Raw genomic sequence first — 24,119 nt, 5'->3', positions numbered from 1 at the left:
CCTAACCTCAAAGCCCACACCTCCCAGGGGGAGGTGAACAACAAACCTCTTGGAAACTAAGATCATGGGTTTCCTATCATACACCTCCAACCCTGGAAAATAACCCAGCCCCTTGAGAGTGCAGCACCCCTCCCCTGCCCCACGTCTACCTACGTGCTGGCATGCTGCTGGGGCTGCCTCTCTCCCACTCCTTCCCACCTGGAGCTAGGGCTGCAGGTGGGCACCACACAGGCAGCAGGGGAGTGCTGGTGCATGAGCGAGCATGCAGGCTGAGAGCGGATGGGAGGAGAGACCACAGGAAACCCAAGGGACCGTCTCTGTTGCCCGCCCCTGCTGCCCACCCCTGCCAGGCCTGGGCTTCTCAAGGGTGTTCTCCATCCTCACTGAAGCCTGGTGCTTGGTTAGTATCCATAAAGTGCTTACTGAATTGAGTTGAATTGATGGAGTTGGAGGCAGGCCAGACAGTTTTTCTCTCTTCTCCCCCCCACCAAGGAAGGCAGTTTCCGGGACGGAGACTCGGGCCATGTGTCTGAACAGTGAGGCCTCATGGGAAGGGGCCAGGGCAGTCAGGGTCTTCCTCTACATCGTCCTGGTGACTTCCACATCTCCACACTCTCCTCTTTCCTTCCCCCTCCACTGTTCCATTCTCCCGTTTCTCTTCTTCCTTCTAATTTCCAGGAGAGCAGTTTTCCCTTTGTGGATATCCTAATGTCCCACCGCATGGGGAAATTCTCAAGGGTTCAAGTTGGCCTTATGTGCCTTTATGTCCCCAGGCCTGGCCCAAAACTTGTCCCAGAGGACACAGAAAACATTAGCCTCCCATCTTCGACACGGTTGGCTTCATTAACTCCCATCCCTCCCTTGGCCCTGGATTGAATGACCCGCTGGGCTGTGTGGCCTCTCTCAGAGTCCTCCTCAGAGCCCTGCCTCTGTCTCTGACCTCTGCTGGCTCCCCTATAAGGGAAAATGAACAGCAATGCCTTTCATGGGGTGGTTGTCCGTGCCCCAAGGTCACTAGCCACCGCTTCTGATCACTGTCTAGTTATTTTTCAGAGGATAAAGGGGGAAAGATCACAGAATCATTGCATCTTAAACCTGAAAATGGTGAGCATGAGAAGTCTGATGCCCTAAGCTTCCCGTGGCTGCGCTGGTCCTCGCTCTGTGACTGTGGACAAGTCTCTGGCTCCTCTGACCCTTACTCTCCTCTCATCCTTCAGGGACAAGAAGACCCGCCCAGTCTGGCCCCACTGAGCAGCTCAGAGGCTCGATGGGATGATAGGAGAATGCCACTTTTGAGATAGACCAAGCCCTTCACTATCCAGATGAGGAAACTGAGGCCCACGGGAGTGGAGTAACTTGCCCAACTTCACTCCATAACAGGAGACGGACAGACTGGGTAAATTTCAGGCCAGAATCAAAGTGGAGTAAAGAACAAGTCAAGAAAAGAGAAATGTGCAGAATGGAGACAGACAAACTGGTGGAAAAGAGAAAAGAGTGAGAGAGGCTGACAGAACACACAGATCAGGGGGCGGGCGGGGAGCACAACATGGGCACAGAAGAGGAGAAACCAGAAACACAAGGGCAGAGAGACAGAAGCAGATGCGGAGGGAGAAGGCTGATCCCAGGACAGAGAGGGAGCACCAGGAAGGGGGACAGGGAGGCAGAGGGCGGTAGGAGAACCCAGGAAAAAACAGAGGAGAAAGCTTAGGACTGTGGCTCTAAAACCTGACTCCTCAACACTCCCACTCCATCCCAATGCTGTCAACTAATGTAGCCAGGGCTGAGAGATCCTGAAAATTAAAGACAGGCACCTGGGCTGACTGGAGGAAGAGAAACCAGAAAGAAAAGTATAAATCCTTGATGGAAGAGGAAGGCTGGGCACTATGCATGGGCTGAGTGCACACCACTGTGTGCCAGGCACCCTCCCATGTGAGAGACATGAATATCCCCAATCAAACCAATTTTCCTGGCTGCTTACGAAAATCAGATTTTACATGGGCTGTTCAGAAGAAAGGAGCATACGTTTGGGGTGTGATCGCTAGGGCATAATGACCTTAAACGTTGGGAATGGCTCATTTGGGGTCCAGAGGGAGCAGAGAGAAAATGACGTCTGAGGAAGGAGGTGAAAGCAAACGAACGACCCACATGAGACTCAAGAGGAGGAGGCCCAATAGCTAGTGCAGGGGTATGTGCTTTGTTGCAACAGGAAGGAAGGTGGGAGTGCAGAACGGAGGAAGGTCACAGCTCCCACCTGTGGGAGGCCAGGTCGGAGCAGGCCGGCTTCTGTTCGGCGTCGGCGGCTGGGCAGCAGAACTGGTGCAGCACGGTCTCATTCCTGCGGACAGAGCAGAGGGAGATCAGAGCGCCTGAGACAGGCTGGGTCCCCACCCTGCCTGATACTAAAGCATTTCTGCCCTGAAACCCTGCTGCCCCCATCCCTGCCCTTCGGAGCCCCTGCGTAAAAATCAGGCAGCCAATCACTGCCCCGGGCAAGACTGCAGCATTGATTCTCTGTCCATCAGAGTCCTCTTCAGTCACCCAATAGGCTCAATTCAAATGCCACCTCCTGTGTGAAGCCTCCTTGGCCTCCCTGGCAACTCACCCTTCCTACTTCCGCACGCCCTCCCTGCAGCAGGCTCTTTCTCGTGCATGTACCAAATGTCCTGCTCTGTTATCACAGTTTGTTCTTGATGACCCTGTTCTCCACCATGGTCCTGCAAGGTAGAACTAAGTCTATTTCTCTAGGATGCACAGAATTGCATGCAGTGAATACTTTTAAGCTGATCATATACAAAGTTACAAAACATTCATACAGGGACGTTAGTGTTGCCAGCTAAAAATCCAAGGAGTGGTGCCTGATGAGGCACTTGGTGTAGATGAAAAAGTCAACCCAGGAGGCCGGGATCGGGGTTCTAGTCCCAGCCCTCCAGTTTGCCAGCTGTGTCACACGTGGCTCACCTTTTCTGGGCTTCAGCTGACTTACTAATGAAACAAGGGAGATGAACTAGCGAAGTGGTTCTCAGCCCTAGCTGCATATTAGAATTACAAGGAGATTTTTAAAACAGTTTATGCCTGGGCCCTTCCCTTCCCCGCAAGGACTCTGATTTACGTGGTCTGGCATGAGTCCAGGGCACCAGGACTTTTTAACAAACTCCCAGGGTGATTCTAAAGGCAGCCAGGATTGAGAGGCACTGGACTAGAGGATTTCCAAGGTCCCGTCCACCTCTAAAATGCTGTGATTCCAATATCCACTTTGAGCCAACCTGGGATTCAGTATTGAAATTACTTTTGGATAAAGATACACCGAGCCATTGCCTTCTCTTCCTCAATAAGCAGTTGCTGTCCTGGGCATTATTGAGTCAGAGAATGTCAAACCTGGAAGGGCCCCCAGAGATCATCTGAAAGGGATTTTCAAAATTCCTTCAGCTTCAGAACACTTTGTCCAAACCAAATCTTTACTGGAAGCCTATTTTGTAAAACAACAAAAGTAGAATATCTCCATGGCTGGGGGAGGGGCATCTGCACCACTTCCCAGACCTCCTAGGCCCGAATGTGGTAGCCACCTCCCAGGCACCTGTTGGGGGCCCACTGGGTCTGAGAGTGTAGACAGGAAATGCTGAATTTGGCTATCTGCATGGAAGAAAGAACACTGGAGCCTATCTTAATTTTTGTTTGTTTGTTTGTTTAGAGACAGGGCTTTGTTGCCCAGGCTGGAGTGCAGTGGTGTGATCATAGCTCAGTGTAACCTTGGCCCTCTGGGCTCAAGCAATCCTCCTGTCTCAGCTACAGGCATGTGCCACCAGGCTCAGCTAATTTTAAAAAATTTCACAGAGACAGAGGTCTCACTATGTTGCCCAGCCTGGTCTCGAACTCCTGGCCTCAGGCAATCCTCCCGTCTTGGCCTCCCAAAGCACTGGGATTACCGGCATGAGTCATCACACCTGTCTGAGCCAACCTTTAATTTGACAAAAAATAAATTCCAGAAAGGTTATGTGTTTAAATGAGAGAAATTAAACGGAAAAAAAATCAGAAGGAAGCCTAGGAATATAGCTGATGTGTTGAGATTTTAAAAACAAAACAGGAAACTGAAAAGCCATTAAAACAAGATAAACAAGGCCGGGCGCGGTGGCTCACACCTGTAACCCCAGCACTGTGGGAGGCCGAGGCGGGCGGGTCACGAGGTCAGGAGATCGAGACCATCCTGGCTAACACGGTGAAACCCCGTCTCTACTAAAAAATACAAAAAACTAGCCGGGCGAGGTGGCGGCGCCTGTAGTCCCAGCTACTCGGGAGGCTGAGGCAGGAGAATGGCGTGAACCCGGGAGGCGGAGCTTGCAGTGAGCTGAGATCCGGCCACTGCACTCCAGCCTGGGCGACAGAGCGAGACTCCGTCTCAAAAAACAAACAAACAAAAAAAAGATAAACATATCTGACTATATAAAATGAAGAAAAAAATCTGTATGAAAACGAATACCCTAATAAGTCAAAAGACAAATGATAGACTAGGAAAATATATGTGCAAAATGTTGACAGTAGGCAAGTTAACACTCTGCACTGAGTTCCAGCACATCCATAGTGCAAAGATAAACCCAGCAGAAAAAACCGCCAGAGGATAGGAACAGCAGTTGACAGAACGGGAAACCCAAACAGCCCACAAATACGGTTTACATCTCTGCTATTCTGCCTCACAAACTCAAATCAAGACCAAATTCATACCAATGGAAAGACGCTTACTAGTAAACAGGAAAATGCAAATTAAAGTCATGCTGCGATGCCACTTCTCATCCAGCAGACTGGCTGGCACACATTGAAAAGACTGCTAACTATGAGTGCTGGAGAGGATGTGGAGAGAGGGGTACCCTGACCCACTGTCTGTGTAGATGTGAATTACGAAATGTTTATGGAAATGTAAACCAAAAACAAAATTCTAAGCCCCCCAGTTGACTTCAGGAAAGAGAGAGACCCTCTCATATTGTTTTATATTGTTTTATACTCAGTACCTGTTTTAAGACAAAAACAATGAAGTAAAACCGAAGACAGGCAGCCCGGCACCAGGCCCGGAACCAGGCCTGGGTCTGCCTGGCCTAAACCCAGTAGTTAAAAATCAACTCATGACTTAGAAACTGACGTTCCTGACATTGTATAGAAGAACACTATGAAACTCCCGGCCCTGTTCTGTTTCTCTCTGACCACCGGTGCATGCAGCCCCTGTCACATACCCGCTGCTTGCTCAAATCAATCACGACCCTTTCATGTGAAATCTTTAGTGTTGTGAGCCCTTAAAAAGGCCAGAAATTGTGCACTCAGGGAGCTCAGATTTTAAGGCAGTAGCTTGCCGATGCTCCCAGCTGAATAAAACCCTTCCTTCTACAACTCGGGGTCTGAGAGGTTTTGTCTGTGGCTCGTCCTGCTGCAGACTGAACGGACCCCCTTCTCAGCCAAGGGCATTCCAAAGAAACCTGGTTCAGGCCATGATGGGAAGTAGGGGTAGGACATGCCTCCTTATCCCCTCCTCCCTTAGGAATTCAGGCACAGCTGGCCAGCATTAACATTTAACAAAAAACATTAAAACAGTCTTAACAGAGCTCTTAAGAGTGACGAAACAGACTGTTTGTAGCAATGAGACAAAATCTGTAGCAAATTCCAACCTGACTCTAGTACAGCATCATATGACCGATAGCAGGCCCTGAAAGAAACTGAACTATTTTACAGCAAAACACATTTCTTTTATATATTGGCCTTGTAAATATGTCTCAGAAACGGCCCTGGAAAGCTGTCTCTTGTGGGGAAAATCTACAATCTGTAGAGAATCCTCTTCCTATTCCAGGTCTTTTCCCTGATCCAGGAGAATATCAGTTAAGAGTCTAGCACCTTTTTAAGTCTGATAAGAAAAACTTACAATCTATTCTCTTTGACGCCTGCACCTGGAGGCTTCATCTGCATAACAAGAATGTTGGTCTTCACACCGTCTCATTTTAACCCAGACACTCCCTTCTACTGATTCCACGTCTTTCGATAATAACGACTCTTTCAACCAATTGTCAATCAGAAAATCTCTGAATCTACCTATGACCTGGAAGCTCTCACTGTATTTCAAGTTGTCCCACCTTTCCAGATTGAACCAATGTACACCGTGGTTCACTCTCACTTACTTACTTACATAAGTCACTGATGTCTCATGTCCCCCTAAAACATATAAAACAAAGCTGCAGCCCAACCGCCTTGGGCACATGTTCTTAGCCCCTCTTGAGACTGTGCCTCAGGCCATGGTCACTCGTATTTGGCTCAGAATAAATCTCTTCAAACGTTTTACAGAGTTTGGCTCTTTTCTTCAACAGAAGCATTGTTTTTAGTGTGGTGGTGGGGAAGTGGGGGGAGAATGCAAACAGCTCAAGTCCTCATCAATCCGGAAACGGTTGAATAAACTGTAATACCTTCAACCATACCATGGAATTACGCCACCTGTTAAAAAAGAACTAGTTAGCACTCTATCCCTCAGTCTGGATGGATTTCCACAGCATATTATTAAATGAGAAAAGCAAGTTGCAGAGAAATCTATAAAGAGTGATCCCAATTTTATAAAATAAAAAATGACTCCTCTCACCAAATGCAAATTCTTTGCATGTACACTCTATTTATATATGAATGCAAACTAAACTATTAACACTGGCTACCTCAGCAGATGAGAGCAGGGGAAAAAGACAGAGGTAGGAAAAGGAAAAGTGATGCTTAGGGTAAAATGTTGACGGACAGTGTTAAACATAAATTCCCATGTGTGATATTACCGTAAATCCATTAAAACTCAATATGAAATTCCCATGTGTGATATTACCGTAAATCTGTTCAAACTGAATGTGAACCTGAATAAGAGCTGGAAAATGTCAGAAACCAACACAAATATTGATGTCATTTCACAGAACAGATCATGGGCAATTTTCATCTTGGATTTCTGTTCATTTAATGTATTTTTTGTTACAGATTATATATAATCAGTAGGTCATAGACTAATAATTGATGCAACAAATATAAATTTTTTAAAGGGCAATAAAGCAAATAATTGAACCTGAGCCCTCATTTGACAAATGCGGAAACTGAGGCTGAGTGGAGAAGGGACTTATCTGCAGTGGTTCCCTGGCCAAAATTCCGGGTCAGTCTTCCAGCCCGAGGTTCACTCCTGGGGCAAGTCAAAGACTTTAGAGAACTGTCTGAAACCTAAACATCTTTCGATAGCACCCAGGCTTCCTGGCCTGAAGGGGAAAACGAATGAGGAGATGGAGCAGGAGCAAGAAGGGCCCACAGCCCAGATAATGCAGGGCAGGTGGACCCAGGTGCGCAGTACAGTGGAGAGCCTACACCCCCAGTTCCAGGCCTCCAGCTGCTCCTGGGTCCAGGGCAGGTTTGGAATTCCTGACAAAAGCCATCAAGAGCATAGGCAAAGAGGCATGGCTTGTTCACTACCCACAGCGCTGACATTTCAGGAAGGAAAGCTCACCCGCATGGTCATAGGCTGGCACAGTGGTGCCTGGGGGGACTGTTCTGATCCTGCCTCTGTTTCCCAGAGGTTTCCTCCCAAGGTTGGGAGCCACTCCTCTGTCCAGACACTGAGGGCAGGCACCTGCTGCTTCTCCCAGGTCCCCAGACTCAGCTGTAGTGACACATGTGATAGGTAACTGAATGTCTTTCAGCAAGAAGCCCAAGTCCTTCAGCACCTTGGGCTTGCGCTGGCTGTGCTGTTGGGGCTTCTGCTGCCACTGGGGGACAGTTCAGCCAAGAGGGGAGCTTGTCTTCCAGTTCTGCCTCTGAGCTCCTCCGTCCACCTCCTGTTCCTTGGGTCTCCTCAGCCTAGGCCAGAATGCTTCTTGTCTTCTTTCCGGGTTTAGCTCATGCTAAATTGTAAGTCCTGCCCTGCCTGCCTTTGACCAGCCTGGCCACCCACCCTGCCTAAGGTCATGGTCTAAGTTTCCTGACCTGGGCATGTCTTAGCTTAAGTGTCCTAAGGTCACACAGCTAGTTAGTAGCAAGCCTAAGCCCCAGGCAGGCTCCTGTCAAGGATCATACCCACCACTCTTCCTCAAAGGGTTTTTGGCCAGTGGGCATTCATGTGCTCATTTACCAAAGCTGGGCAGGGAGTGCCTAGTGCCTAGATCAGGGCCTGGTATAATGATGGCACTCAATGCTTTAGTATGCAAAGAAGCATCACTGCTGTCCCTGCCTCAGGGAGTCCACCAGCTAAGAGAATGCCCTAGTCTGTTTGTGCTGCTCTAAGAGAATACCTGAGGCTGAATGACTTGCAAAGAAAAGAGGTTTATTTGGCTCATGGTTCTGCAGGCTGAACAAGAGGCATGGCTCCAGCATCTACTTCTGGTGAGGCCTCAGGCTGCTTCCATTCATGGCGGAGGGGTAAGGGGAGCCAGTGTGTGCAGAGATGACATAGCGAGAGAGGAAGCAAAAGAGAGAAGGGAAGGAGGTGCCAGCTCTCAGGGGAACTAACAGAGCGAGAACTCACTCACCCCCAACTCTGCAGAGAGGGCGCTAACCTATTCATGAGGAAGCCACTTCCATGACCCAGATACCTCAAGTTAGGCCCCACCTCCAACTCTGGGACTGAATTTCCACATGAGGTTTGGAGGGGACGAACATTCAAACCATAGCGGAGAACATTTACATCAAGAAAGGCCCAAGCTCCTGTTTGGCTGTAGCTGGAAAGTAGCCACCCTGAGACTGTGGGTAGAGGGATCCTGGCCTAGGTCATCCTCCGACGCTGCCCCCAAGCTTCTTCCTGAATCCTCAGTCTTCAGGCCACAGGCTTCCCGTTTTTCTCTGCCTTGCTCTCTTCCCACCCTCCCTGAAACACTGCCACCATAGCAGATGGACACGGGACACCAGGGGCTGGCAAGGTGAGCAGGGGACAGGAGGGGAGGGACAGGATCTCTTGGTGACACCAACCTGAGATTGTTGCCAGGATGTCCCATCAGAATCTGTCCCCCTGGGAGGCAGGGGACCGTGGGCACAACCTGCTTCTGTCCACAGAGTAAGGCTTTCTCACCTCAGGAGGGCTGGCTTGAGGTTCTGCCACCACCCTCACACCCCAGCGAAGCTTTTGGGGGTCCATGCCAGGTGCACCAGGTCTCCACAAGTGGGTCACAATTCCTGTGTGCATTCATTTAAGTCCCTTATCTCTCAAAGCCTCAGTTTTCTTGCCAGTAAAGCTAGGATGATAGTAGCTCCTGCACCTTGCAGGGCTTTTAGGAGAGCAAATACAACAGTGAATGGCAAGGCACACAATAAAGGCAAAGGCCACACAAAAGCACCTTTTATTCATTCACCTTCCTGACCCAGCCCTTCTATTTCATCTGTGCAAATGACAGAAAGAAAGTATTTCTTCCTCAGATAATGCTTCTTGCATCCTTGAAATCAACCAGTGCTGCATTTTGTGAGCACCAAGAGGCAGAAAATGTCTCCTCAATATAGCAAGAACCAGCTGTTCTCAGAACCTGCTTCCCAGGGGCTCCACACTCAACACGCTCAACTCTCTGTACCCGATTCGTCACCAGGGCAGACGGTGGCATGCAGCATCTCTGCATCCCTATTTCATCGTGGTGGAAACTGAGGCCTAGTGCAGGGTGAGACAGGGTCCCAGCAGGTTGAGCAAATCCCTGAGATGCGGGGCCTTTAGGGAGAGGGGCCAGGACCCATCGCTGCTGGGGAAGTAAAGAAAGGAGAGAGGTCCCATAGGCCCAAGTGCAATCACCACACTTGGTGGGGCAGCAGGGGGAACCATTCAAGTGCCTTAGGCCTTGGAATGATACAGCCCCCAATCCACTTCACAGCATGAGCCTGGGAGGGGCATTCTCAGAGCCCCTGTGGCGCACAGTCTGGGGATATCAATCACATTGTAGTTGTGGGAACCACAGCCCAAGGCTGTGACCCTGGGAGTTCTGTGGCTGAAGGGGGCTGAAGGAAATTGACAATGGAAGGACCCCTATGAAAAAGGAACATGGCCATTCTCAGTCTTTGGCTTTTCTCTTCCAAAAGCCAAGAACTGAGACTGGGCCATGTTCCTTGAAGGAAGCTTTCTTGAGGGAAGCTTATAGAATCCGAGCCAAAGACTTCTTCCAGGGCCAATGGCTTGAAGCAGAATTCAGTCCCCTGTGGCTTTAGCAATCCCAAATCCCCCATACTGATGAATACTGATGGGGAAGCTGGACTGCTGGATGGATGTGGTAAAACCTAAACATGAGGTAGTCTGTGGGCCCAGAATGAGGTTTTTATGTGTTGGGTATCCCCGGTCATGCTGTGAGGCTGGGATGGGCAGGAGCTTGCAGCACTCTGGGAATGAGCCCAGAGCATGGCAGGAGGCTGTGTTCCTTGGCCATCAAGGAGCAGCTGGTTCAGGGGATTCCAAGGCATCTCCCAAGCAAGATGGGAGTCAAAGGCCTGCACAGGAGGCAGCGTAGACCTGAAGGAAGAGGGGAAGCTAGGGGTCAGTCAGGAAAGAACCCTGTTTCTTTCTTTTCTTTTCTTTTCTTTTTTTGAAACAGGATCTCACTCCATTGCCCAGTCTGGAGTGCAGTGGCGCGATCTCAGCTCACTGCAACCTCCAACCTCCAACCTCCCAGGCTCAAGCAATCCTCCCAAGTAGCTGGGACCACAGGCATGTGCCACCACACCTAGATAATTTCCTTTTGACTTTTTTGTAGAGACAGGCTTTCATCATGTTGCCCAGGCTGGTCTCGAACTCCTGGGCTCCCGTGATCCATCCGCCTTGACCTCCCAAAGTGCTGTGATTACAGGCATGAGCCACCGCACTGGGTCTCCTTGTTTCTTAAAGAACCAGGAAGATAAGCGAGCAGCGCTGCCAGAGGAGCAACAGCCAGGGCCAGCTGGCCAGATGGGAAGGAGCATCAAGTGCGGCAAGGGGCTGAGAAAGTCGCAGCCAGAGCCAGGCTCACAGGATTACAGGAGGCTGTGCACTCTCACTTCCGACATCTATATTTAGTTTGAGACTCAGGATTCCACTGCACGGCCGTAAAAATAGTTGAGTGGTTTAGAAGAACTGATGAGGAGTGCAGTACCACAGTGGGAGAAGCAGGCGAGGGCTTGAGCAGGGAGGCTCCCAGCAGGAGAATAAAGGAGGCCAAGCCGGAAACCCCAGGGGGCAACTCCGAAGGCGGATCACCCTCCCTTCACCACGCTGAGGACAGCAGACTGAATCTCCAGCCTTCAGAAGGAAACAGCCAGGGAACCTCTCTAAAGGAGCTGCCTTAAGCTCCAGGAAAAGGGAGAAATCATCAAACTGTTTCTGGTCACCTGCCCCATCCTGGTACCACCATCACTACTGCTGGTGGGGCCTGAAGACTGGATTTCTTTTTTTCCACTTTCTCTTAATTTTCTTGCCTCCTCCAAAGAGCCTTTTCTATTTAAACTTAATAAATAGGAAGAAAAGAAACCCTTATTTTTCAAAAATCTCTAATTCCTGGGGTGGGGAGGAGGAGGGGATAGCCAAGACAACTTTGAAAAACAAGAACAAGTTGTAGGACTTCACTGGGTGGTTTCAAGACTGAAAATAAAGCTACCAAAATTAAGACAGTGCAGTGGTGGCATAAGAATAGACATACAGATTGACTGAACAAAAAGAGAAGCTAGAAATAGATCCATACATATATCACCAATTGACCCTTGGTAAAATTACAAGGTCATTCAAAAAGGAATGATAAACTTTTTAACAGATAGTGCTGAAACAACTGGATATCCAGATGCAAAAAAATAGACTTCAATCCATGCCTTATACCATACATAAAAATTTTAAAAATAGATCATAGACTTAACAGATAAAATCATAACACATCTCAAAGAAAATACAGAAGATAACATGTGGCTTTAGGATATGCAAAGATTCCTTCATAGGACCAGAAAGCACAAACCGTGAAATAAAAAAGTTGCTAAGTTAGACTTCATCAAAATGAAAAGAGTACATCAATTTTTCTCTTTGTAAGATACTGTTAAGAAAAACGAAGAACCACTACAAGTCAATAATAAAAAGACAAACAACCTGATAGGAAAATGTACAAGAGATTTGAACAGACACTTCTCCAAAGGAAATATACTAAGGACAAACAAGCACATGAAAAGATGTTCAACATTACTAGTCACTAGGGAACTGCCAATTAAAACTACAAGGAGATACTATTACACACCTGCTAGAATGAATAAAATTTGTGTCTGACAAAACCAAGTGTTGACAAGGGTGTGGAGCACCTGGAACTCTCATATGCCTCTGAAAGGAAGCCAAAATAGTGCCACACTTTGGAAAACAGTCTTGCAGTTTCTTCTAAAGTTAAACATACATTTATCAGATGCCCTTCCAATTGCATTCCTAGGTATTTACCCAAGATAAACAAAAAGTTATACTGATACAAAACTATTCATGTATGTAAAAAACCACCCAGAAGCAATGTAAATGTCCACTGACTGGCATATGGATAAATAAATTGTGATATGTCCATACAATGTAATACTATTCAGCAATAAAAAGGAACAAGCTTAGTGACACATCAACCAACATGGATGAATTTCATAAACGCTGTATTAAATGAAGGAAGGTGGACACAAAAGACTCCACATTGTATGATTCCACTTACATAATATTCTAGAAAAGGCACAACTATATTGACAGAAAGAGGTAAGTTTCAGCAATGCAGGAAGGAAGGGATTAACTGTAAAAGGGAACAAAGGGTCACCTGGGTGATGAAAATGTTCTGTATCTTGATTGAGATAGTTGTTACACAAGTGTAATGTTTCAAAACTCATCAAGTTATACAGGTAAAATGGCTGAATTTTATTGTATCTAATTTTAGCTTAATCCAACTGATTTTTTAAAAAAAAAAAGATCAAAATCTTTTCCTCTCCCTTCTCATTTCTTGCTACTTTATCAGGAGGCTTTAGAACAATTTCCTTTCTAATTTCCCTCCACTCATTGCCCCCAGATCACCTAATGATTAACCTCCTTCCAAGCAGCAGAAAAGACACTATATTTTCTTTCCTTTCAACTGCTAGATTATATTTTCAGAGACTAAATGGTTCATCACTGAGCCAAAGAAGTCCAGGGGGCCAGAAACTGCGACGAGAAAATCGGGGATGGGGATGGTTGAATGGGCGAAATTTGAGACCTGGGCCTAAGGGCTGAGAGTCCTTAGAAAGTGTGATAGAAACAGCTCTGGGCTGGAGATGCAGACCCAGCCCCCACGCTATGCTCACCTTTGGGAGGGTCAGGTCACGGTAAACAAGGCTCCTACACCTGCCTTATTTATTTTACTGAACTGTGGGGGATTCATATTCAAGTAAGACTTGAATATGAAACTACCTTAAGAGAAACATAATAAACTCTGCACAAATGCAAAATCTTATAATGAATATTACTGATATTATTAGTCTCTGCTACTGAGAAACTCAGCAACCACAATTCTCTTGCAAATAGAGCCCCACCAGGATGCCATCTTGACTTCCTTCTTTCTGGTCCCTGTTTTCTTCTCCAGGCCTGGGGGCTGTGGAGGGAGAGGCAGATTTCCTTTGCTCACTGGTGCAATCTACCACTGCACAGTCTTCCACAGAGAGCTTTGGGAAGATCTTAATAAGGCAAGCAATTACAGCTGTTCCAGAAGCCGGGGCAAAAGGCTATAGAAAACATTGGCCTGTTGGTACCCAGACCCAGGTTGGCCAACCAGGTTCAGTGTTCTGCCCCAAGCCTGCCAGAGGATGTAATCTCCACAGGGACCTCCTGCTGTCCAGGACCTGCTTCCCTTTGATTCTCTGCTCCCTTTCCTTTGAGGGAGCTTTGAAGGTCTTCTAGTCCATGCCTCTGCCATCAAGGAAAAGAAGGATAACAGAGTCCTAGGGAAACAGTGACCTGCCCCTTTATTATTCAGTGAGGTTTTTCCTGAAAACACACTGTACGTTTTTCAGATGTTCATACAAAGAGTATGAATTTGGTCTTGCAGTGACCCAGTGTTTTTTCTCTTGTACTCCAAAGAGCCCCAGTGCCCCACCGGCTGCTGCAGGGACCATATTAAGGTTAAGAGGAAAATGGAGAAGGCAGAGCATAGAACCTTCCATTCAACTAACGCAGCTCTGATTTGGTTAGCTTTCTGTCTTAGGGATATCTGTTAGGTTTAATTTTGAAAAAAATAAGTTTCCTTTTTTAAGAAACAGTTGAGAAAAAACATGCTTCTAACCCAAAGCCCTCCTGCTGCAACTACTGAAGCCAGCTCTGCCGGTCCAGAGTGCTGGCCTTAGAGAGGCGCTGCCTGCCCCTCCCTGCAAGGGCCCGCCGGAGTCCTCCTTTCGGTGAAGCCTGCAGGAATCCTTCCTGAGGAATCCTACCTAACTGCACTTATACAACAGGACTTCTTTAAAGGACTATATGAGGATGAAATGAGTTGAAACACTTCTAAAGCTCTTACAACAGAACACGGCTTAATACATGGTAGATGTCATGAATGTGTCCTACTTCTGATGCCTTTGATCTCAAGGAAGAGGTGTTTACCTTCTCTCCAAGCCCTATCGATCTTTATCCCCTTTCCTCCCGCACTGGTCTTCAATGTCATTATTTTCATAGGCCCTTTTTCTTCAGCATATAAATCCCCTACAACTCTGCTCCCCTGGTTACAACTCTCTTTCTTTCCGCAGTCTTCCAAAAAAAGTCGTCTGCTTGTGTGAGCTTCCTTTCACCTTGATCTTTTGCCAACTTGCTGTCATCTGGGTTCTTCCCCCAGAAGCCTAGCAGAATTTAATCTAGGGAGGTCCCTAGTGATCTCTTAGTTGCCCAATCTAAGAACTTCTCAGTGTCTAACTGATTTCACTTTTCTGTAGTATACGTTGGCCCAAATCTCCTATTTGAAACACTCCCCTCCCTTGACTTTCAGAGAAGTGATCTGCCCCGGTTTTCCTAGTACTTTTTTGGCATGGTGATGAGAGGAAATCAGCCTCCATGCTGGGAGGAAGCCCAAATGACTCCATGGAGAGGGGTGCATGGAAAGGAACCAACAGCCAGCCCCAGCTTGACAGCTGCTTGATGACCATCCTGATAACGAACCTCCAGCCTCCAAGCCCCTCTAGCGGATACGATGCAGAACAGAAAAAAGCTGTCCCCAATAAGCTCTGCCAAAACTACAGATTTCTGAGCAAAACAGAGATGTGTCTTGTTCTTTTGAGTTTTGAGGCAGCTCTCACAGCATGTTGGTTATCTGCCTCTGGTCCTAGGAGTACGCCTGCATGTAGCGGAGAGGGAGCCACGGAGTACTTTGGGGAAGGAATTTCATGGAGGCCCTTTCTCAAACCACAGGAGAGAGCACAGTTTCACGGAGAGGCAGTAGGCCTTCCCAGATCTAAGGATCTAGGAAGACCTGCATGGCATCCTTGCCTTTCCAAGAGACGACTGTGGAATCACAGGCCGATTGTCTGATCTTCTTCAGCCTTGGTCTCCTGAACTGTAAAAGGGAGGTCATACAAGAAATGACCTCATCAGGTTGTTGTGAAGGTCAAACAAGATACCTGTGTTGTGCTTAGCACAATACCTAGCACAGAGTAGGTACACAAACAAAAAATGCTTGTACTAGGCCGTGCACTGATATGGGGTAGGCAGGAGCTGTCTGGAGTTCAACGTCCATCTTTGCTATTTTTCTGTTATATCTTTGCCTGCCTGAGCCTCAGTTTCCCTACCTATAAAATAGGATACTGAGAGCATCTATCTCGAAGGCTTATTGTGATGGGTAAATGAGCTAATAGATCTAAAATGCTTAGATCTGAGCCTGGTCCAATTCGTATGCCCTCACTGTCCCAGATCCGATGACTGCACACTCCAAAGCCTCACAGTGTTATGGGGACAGCAAAGCCTGTATCCATACCACCATGTTATGATTAGGAAACAGGCTAAAGGTGATGGCCATCTCAGCCTGTGATCCCAGGCTTCTCCGAAATCCAGACATCCAGAATCTGCCCAGCCTTCACAGTCCAGTGCCAAAGACATTTCTCCCATAAAGCCTTCCCTTGTTTGTTTTGTGCTCACCCCCAACCCTGCTGGCCTCTGCCCAGCCTAGGCGGGAAGTGCCCCCCGAGCTCCTTCAGCAGCTTCCCTGAGACACATTTACTGGATGTGGAATGCAACAGCTATTTTTTCCACGATGTATCACTGATGTTTATATACACGTCGTATCTCCCTATACTAGAATGAGTTTTCCAGAGCCATGCCTGTGACCAATTCACCCTACATCCAGTACAGAACATAGCCTGGCACATGGCTTAGAGCAGAAATGGTTTGTTGACTGAATGTGTGAATAAATCCCAATTCCTAAAGGGGCTGGAGAGAAATAGGGGATTAAGCATGCACATATATGAAACATGCACATGCCTGGAAACAAACGCACAATACATGCTAGAAACACAGACCTACTCATCAGTATCAACACACACTCAAGGCAGTATAACATCTCTATAGTTAATCCTCATTTCACAGATGAGGACGCTCAGAGAGTCTAAGATATTTGCTCAATATCACAGCCTCGGCATCTACCTGACAGTCCTGGGGGAGCTTAACTCAGAATAGGAAACCCAGTCTGTAACTTGAGCATGCCAGGGGGCCCTAGCTTCCTTTTCGGCCATGCTCACCCTGCCACTCAGCCCAGCCCCAGAACAGTGAGAGCTTCCTGTCAGTCCTCGAGCTCCATGCCACTCTCTCTCTTCCTGCCCAGTAGGGTGGCACTGTCAGAAATGCCAGAGCCATTTAGTTGCCCAGTTTGAGGCCTAGTTCTTTGAACTCCAGCAGACTTTGCAGGGAGCCAAGAGGGCTCCTAGTGCCAGGCGTGGCAGCACAGCATGAATTGCAGAGCTGGGCCTGTGGCCGCATCCTGCCAGCTCCCTCACAAGAGATCTCTGCATTACCTGGCAGATGGGTGCCTGGCAGCTGGGCAAAGCCAGCTTGAGAGGACGGATGAAGGTCATTGGGCCTCTGCCAGGCTCTGAGGCTGCTCCGTACCAAGTCCCGTCTCACAGCGCCAGGGTAGCATGCCTCCACAGTGTTCCTAATCCCCGCTTAGTCAGCGTGGGCATGCGGTGTTTCTCCAGGAATGGTGAAGGCAAGTCCTGACCAATAGCAACACTGCGTTTATGCATGTTTCTGATTTAAAAAACAGTTCTGAACATCCTGAGAGTAATCCCATGGAAAAATATTATACTAATGATAATTAATGTCATTATTATTATTAATGTCATTTGAGGCTAAGGGAGGTTTGACAACCTCCTGAGGACTCACAGCTCTGACATCTTTTGCTGCACACTGCTTCTGGCATCCATTCTCACGGCACCCCTTGACCCCAGGCATCTGCAGAGGAGGTGGCCTCTGGGCTGTGAGTGGAAGAGCCTTGATCTTGCCCTTCATAGCACAGTCAGACTCCTGAAGTTTGACAGAAACATCAAAACCTACCCAGCCAATCCCCAACCCCAGAGCTTCAACTGACCTTCTAGCATAGACTGCTCAGGTACCCCCATCACATACCCACAAACACAGCTGTTTGCTTCTGGTGAATCTGCTAAACCCAAATACTCAACATACTCACACACATCTGCTTGGATGCACAAAGATATGGACACACAACGTACACCTGTACCTCTTGGTGGACACACGCATACACGCATGCTTCACTTCATGCACTCACTCAGAGCTCTTACAACAATGCACATAGGTCCTAAATAAACTCCCCAAACCTGCGCACACAACATCCTGGATTTGTAAATGCATAGACACATACACACATACGTATTCTCACACACAACCCTGCCTGTGCACACGAGCATGCATACAGGTGCACATGCAGAGCTGAGAACAAGGACGTTTTGTCCACGATGTGAACCCTCCTGACAATATGGACCAGGCAGGGATGCGATGTCCCATGGGGACATGTAAACCATTCATCTTGTAGCTACACGTGGGTGATACTCTGCCAGTCATCAAGCCCAGTCCTGCCAGGCTGGGCACTGAGATGAGTGGGCCACGGGCCAAATTCAGAGCTGCAGCAACATGAACAACTGTCATATGGGCATGACGCCACCAGCCTTTCTGTTCCTGAACAATGGTCTCTGTCCCAGATTAGGCTTTGCCTGGGGGAAGCACTTCCCACACCACAGGGGACTCCTCTTAGAGTGAGGACAGCTATGCCAGGGTGTAAGAGGCTCACACACGAATCCCGAAGATGCCACTTTAGCTGTGTGACCTTGGGTGGATCACCTTAACCTCTTTGAGCCTCAGTTACTGCCTCTGTGAAGCAGGGATTTTAATTCCTTCCCATCAGCATCATGTGGATAAATGAGATAACAAATACACAGAAATGTCGAGCACACAGCAGAAATCAGGTACATGGATGTTGAAAGGAAGGTTGGATAAATGAATGCATACCAAATGAGTGTGCACTGCACTCCAGGGCTCCCTGCTGAACTGCTCTCCCTTCTCTGCCCTTGAACCCCTAGGCTCTGTTTTCTGTTGTGGATCACATCATTCCACTGCTCAAAGGCCCACCCCTCCTTGCCTTCCCATCAACCTCCCTCCCCACAAACTCCCTCAGAAGGCCCACTGTGACGCCATGTCCTCTCCCTGTCTCTCTCCTCCCTCTTGCTTCCCTCTGGCCCCCTTCCCTTCTTCTGTTCTTTGAATGCATGCTTTTCTTTCAGCCCCACGGCCTTCCTATGGAATGCTTTCCCCTGAGGTCTTCACATGCTTGGTTTTCTTTCATCTCTCTGCTCAGATGCCATCCCCTAAGTGAGGACTTCTCTTCAGAGCTATCCTCCCCAAGCCACCCCGTATTTTCTTCTAGTCCTTGGGAATTTCTGTGATACGCATGTGAATCTTCTTGTTAAATATCTGCCTTCTCCTCTTGAATGGGGGCTCCACGATGGCAGGGGCTTTGTTTGACTTGTTCACTGCGAATCCCTGCGCCTACAGCAGAGCCTGACATGCCACAGGTGCTCAACAAATACTTGTAAAACGAATGCAAGCATATGACTCTTGCCCTTGAGGAACCTCAACAAAATTTCCCATCCCTAAGTGACAATGCCACGCTCAGCTCCCCTCCTCTCCATTCTCCTGTACAGCCCAGCTCATCACATTTTAATTTTCTCCCTAGCCTCAGCCAGCCTAATTACTCACAGCACCGGTGTGAACGCTGGTGTATGCGATGGTAAGTGAGTGTGCCCAGGCTGACATATCCTAATGGTTTTCTAGCGGGGAGCTGCGTCAGAACCTCCTGAGAGCCTCGTTGCAAGCATTTGTGGCTGTCTTCTTTCCCCTAACCCCTGCTGAACAACAGTCTCTAGCACTGAGGCTGGGCCTTGTGGATTTGGAAAAAACTTCTCCTGGAGATTTGGATGCATGTTACTGCAGTTGTCTGCGGGGTGGCCATGGAGAGCAGAGGCTAGCAGCACTGCCTGCCAGGGTCACACTGGCTGAGTGTGAATCTGCACGAGCAACCTCGTGTTGCCTGGAATGCAGAATGGAGCCCAGCTCAGAAAGGTGCTATTAGGACACGTTGAGAGAAAGTTTGTAAAGTGCTTAATAGCGTGCCTCACTCATAGTCAGCATTAGCTTTCGTTAAATGATGGCTTTCCTCCGGGAGTGATGCAGTCATTCTCAGTTTCCCTACAGGAGTTAGGACAGGGCCTTTGCCATGGTGGACGGTCAGCACGTGTAGTTAGCTGACATGCTGCTGAAACAAACACACTATCACTTCTCCCATCTTAAAGAACAATCCTTTCTCTTGAACCCACTTCGTCCCTCCAGCTGTCACCCCATTTCTTTGCTTCTCTTTATAGCAAAACTCATCAGCGTTTTCTACACTCACTTTCTATAATTCCTCCCATTCTGGCATCTTTTACACATTTTATTAGGGAAATTTCAAACATATATCTTGCCAGTCTTCTATTTCCCAACTTTTTTGCTACAGTATTATAAAGCAAGCCCCAGAAATATCATTTCACCCACAATGTATCCCTCTAATAGGTAAGAACTTTAAAAAAAATACGAGTATCTTCATCATCCCTAACTAAATTAATGATTCTCTAACATCACCTAATACTTCATCTATGTTCAAATTCCCCTGTCTTAAAAATGTCTAGTTCCAATTGCTTTGTCTAAATCAAGCCTGATCAAGGGTCCACATGTTCTATTTGGTTGATTTGTCTCTCAAGTCTCTTCTCCCTTCTCTCTCAAACCCACTAATCAAGCCTCCAAATCCACTGCACTCCCAAGACCACGCTTTTCAAGGTCACCAATTATCTGAATGTTGCTAAAGCTAATGGACAATTCTCAGTCTGCATCCTCCACGTTTCAGCAGCTGTGGAAACGCTCTTTGCCAGAACACTACGTGCTTCTCCTGGCTGTTCTTCTCCCTCTGGGTGCTCCCTCTCAGCTCCCATGCCCACCTGTTAGCATTGTGTGCACTGCAGCTCTGCCCTGGGCCTCTTTTGTCTTCTGTTCTCACCCCTTGGTAGCGTGGCCCAGTCTCAAGGCTTTAAAAGCATCCCAAAGTTACACCTCCAGCCCATTCGAAATGCCTACTGCACATCTCCTCTCAAATATCTAAGAGCTGTCTCAAACGCCATCCGTCAAATGCTCAAACCCTCCTCATCCCCCATGGACTTCTCCATCCCATCCTTCTAATAACTTTGGCCCCAAACCTTGAACTCATCCTCAGCTCCTCTTTGTCTCACACCCCACACTGATCCCTCAGGAAGCACTGTTGTTTTGGCTACAGATTATACTTTCATTGCTACTACCCTGGTCCAAGCTACTAGCATCTCTTACCTGGGCTGTGTGACAACCTTCTACCTGAACTCCCTGCATCTGTCTTTCTTCCCTCTTCAGTCTATTCTCAAACAAGCATCCAAAGTTCCTTTTAAGCACCCTCTGCTCAAAGGCATCCACTGGTTCCTAGTTTTTCTGAAGGTAAAAGCCAAACAATTCCTAATGGACTCCAATGCCCTCAACAAGAAACAGTGGCATTTTTGGCAGGAAAAGTCTTCACTGTGTGGTCTGTCCCATGCACTGAAGGATGTTTGACGTGGCCCTTACCCACTGCATGCCATAGAACAAACACCTCCCTCACCCAAGCCCCACCAGTTATTGTGGCAACTAAAATGTCCCCACACGTTTTCAAATGCTCCCTGGTGGACCTGGAAATCCCAGCTGAGAATCTCTTACAAGATCTGCTATACCCCTGCACCGTCCTACCCTCCCATACCCCACCAGTCTCTCCGACTTTGCCTCAGATGCCTCTCCCTGTGCTCTCTGGGCCCTTGTCTTACTTGAACAACCTGGCAGGGTCCCACCTTGGCCTCTATGCTAGCTGTTCATTCTGCCAGGAACGCCCATCCCCAGACAGCCGCAGAACTCCCTCCCTCCCCTCCTTCAGGACCTTGCTCAGGTGCTCTCTCCCCAGGGCACCCAGTTTGAAAGTGCAGATTGTTTTACTCCGGCTCTCTTCTCTGCTTTTTCTCCGGAGCACTTATCCCATCAGATGCACTGTAAGTTTTCACTAATGACCTTGTCTGTCTGTAAGCTTCATGAAGGAATTTGGGAGTTTCTTTGTTCACTGCTATACCCCAGGGCCTAGAATAGTAACTGGCACACAGCAGACAATATTTGTTAAGTGAAAGGAAGAATACAGATGCCAGGAAAATATATACTTACAGAGAGAAGGAAACAAGCTTTTCTAAGCCACAAGAATAAAGAATTAATTTTGTTCTTAGCAAGGACTGGTGTGTGCTCAGCCTGGGGTGGAAAGTAAGGAGCGAGGCTGTAAGAACATCTATTTATTTATCAGATCGGTTCGGGAAGGCTTCCTGAAATTGGTGGGGTTGCATGACTCACCTTCAGCTGGTTTTGAGCCAGATGATAGCACCCTGATGGTTCCCCCAAGCTTGATGACTGCTGACAACAAAGGGAGCCCCGGGAAACAAAAGTGAGCCAAGCTGGAGTTTTCAGACTGAGAAGCACACCCACGGAGTCGTATTTCGGCCGCACCTGACCCATGTCTGTAAGAGGCTGCAGCAGCACGTCAGCCCGAGGGGCAAGTTCAAATGGAGCTGCACAATAATACCTGCTTCCTCCCCTCTCTGGCCCTGGGAAAGCCCACCTTAAATAATTACTTGCCTTCCAAAACTCTCAGCAGACAGCAAAAAGGACCTAGCTTCACAGCCATACAGTGGAATATTTTGCAGCTATTAAAAAAGAATGCGGCAGCTCTTTTTATATTTAATAAGGAAAGATCACTAAGATGCATTATTAGGGAACAAAACTCATGGTGCAGAACAGCGCATAGCATACTAGTATCTCTGTAAAAAGAAATACACATTTTGCTTGAATGTACATATAATACAGCTGGAAAGACGTGAGAAATAATAGTGGTTGCTGGAAGGTGTAGGGGCGGGGAGGAATTTGAGTGGTTAGGAAACAAGAATGGGGGAGATGCTTTTCAGCAAACTCTTTTCTTTTAAATCTTGTACTAGGTCAATGTATTATCTATTTGAAAAGAGTGAATCAAACGACTCTGGAGGCTGAATTGGGAAGATTGCCTGAGGCCAGGAGTTCGAGACCAGCCTGGGCAACACAGGGAGACCTCCGTCTCTACAAAACCAAAAAAAATGAGTCAGGTGTCACCACGCATGCCTGTAGTCCTAGCTACTTGGGAGACGGAGGTGGGAGGATCACTTGACCCCAAGAGTTCGAGGCTGCAGAGAGCAATGACTGTGCCACTGTACTCCAGTCTGGGTGACAGAGTCACCATCTCTTAAAAAAAGGAAATGGTGAATTACATTAAAAGCAAATTATATTGGCAATTTTGTGTGTAAGTTAAAAGCCACTTGCACAAGTAGAGGTGGCTAGAAGCCAGAGTCCTTCAAGCGAAAGAGCCTGAGGCTTTAGCTGACCTCATGTGTGCTAGGTCCCATCTATGGCTGGGGCCGAGAAAGCCAGTGGGTCCCTAGCCACCATCCAAAGCTAGGCAGGGAGTGAGGGAGGGCCTCCCTGTGCCCAAAGCTGGTCTGGCCACAGCCCCTGCACTGCAGGGTTCACTCTCAGCTCCTGTGCTCTGGGAGAGCAGTGATCCAGGTGAGGCAGAGCCACCCGCAGAGCCATGAGGAGCAGGAAGTGCCAGCATCAGGTACGATCTCCTGAAAGTAGACGGGGGAGGGGCGTCAGTGGACCCGAAGGCAAGGGAAGGGAAGGGAAGGATGGCTATCTGCCTTCAAATATTCAGGGAAGTCAAACAGGGAAGGAGTACTGTTCAGAACCCGTTAGAAGACGCCGGGGTCAGGGTGGGGAGTGGTGAGGCCTCTCACCTTCATAAAGCACTTTCTGCCACTAGAAAGGTCCCAGAATAACAGCAACTACCACGCGTTGAGCCCTCACTGCGTGCCAGGCACTTGGCTTGCCTGACGCTTTACTGGCATTACCCCTGAATTTTCCTAGCAATCCCAGGAGGGCGGTACTATTCGTATTCCTTAGTTCACGAACGGGAAACGCGAGGCTGTCACTGCTTGAGATCACACAGCTAGTAAACGACCGAACCGAGATTCAAACCCAGGGCCCTATCGGAACTATTATGCTGCACCGTAGGCTGAGAAGACGACCTACACCCCTGGGAATTCTAAGACTGTGATTCGATAAAATACAAATATAAACATGCCAAGGCTAAGATAAGGCTGGGAGTTTTAAATGTATTTTTTTGCCGAGGTGTCTTGGGTACAAGGAAGACCAGGAAAGGTGGATTCTGAGTAGAATTTGAACCTCGGTGTCACCGTCCTCATCCCCGACCCCTCCTAGCCGCCCCCGCCTCAATGTCCCCTTCTTCTCCAAGGGAGTCTACTCACACCATCACACTAGCCTGGACTGTGGCCCACGGAGGCCGAGGAGGGGCGCACATCCAGCGTCCAGCAGCCAGCCCGAAGGCCGGGGGAGCCCCCGGGGCCCCGTCGCTCCCCGGGTTGGCGGCAGCACGAGCAGCAGCAGCGGCGGCGGGCGGTGCGGAAGCCGCGAAGCCCCTTCCGCGCCCCCTCGGGCTGGGAACGCGGGAGGCGGC

General features: G+C 48.3%; 1 protein-coding gene across 1 annotated transcript in view; it reads right to left on the bottom strand.

The window, feature by feature from the left end:
- IQSEC3 (IQ motif and Sec7 domain ArfGEF 3) overlaps positions 1-24,119 on the bottom strand; it is a 115,499-nt gene that overhangs the window by 78,815 nt on the left and 12,565 nt on the right. Inside the window, 1 exon segment of the mRNA XM_017864631.1 lies at positions 2,252-2,335. Coding sequence (XP_017720120.1) covers positions 2,252-2,335 — 84 coding nt within the window.

This window comes from Rhinopithecus bieti, unplaced genomic scaffold (genome assembly GCF_001698545.2).
Source record: "Rhinopithecus bieti isolate Rb0 unplaced genomic scaffold, ASM169854v2 scaffold_74548, whole genome shotgun sequence".
Classification (NCBI taxonomy): domain Eukaryota; kingdom Metazoa; phylum Chordata; class Mammalia; order Primates; family Cercopithecidae; genus Rhinopithecus; species Rhinopithecus bieti.
Note: the sequence above shows the minus strand (reverse complement) of the source record. Positions and strands in the feature narration are given on the sequence as shown.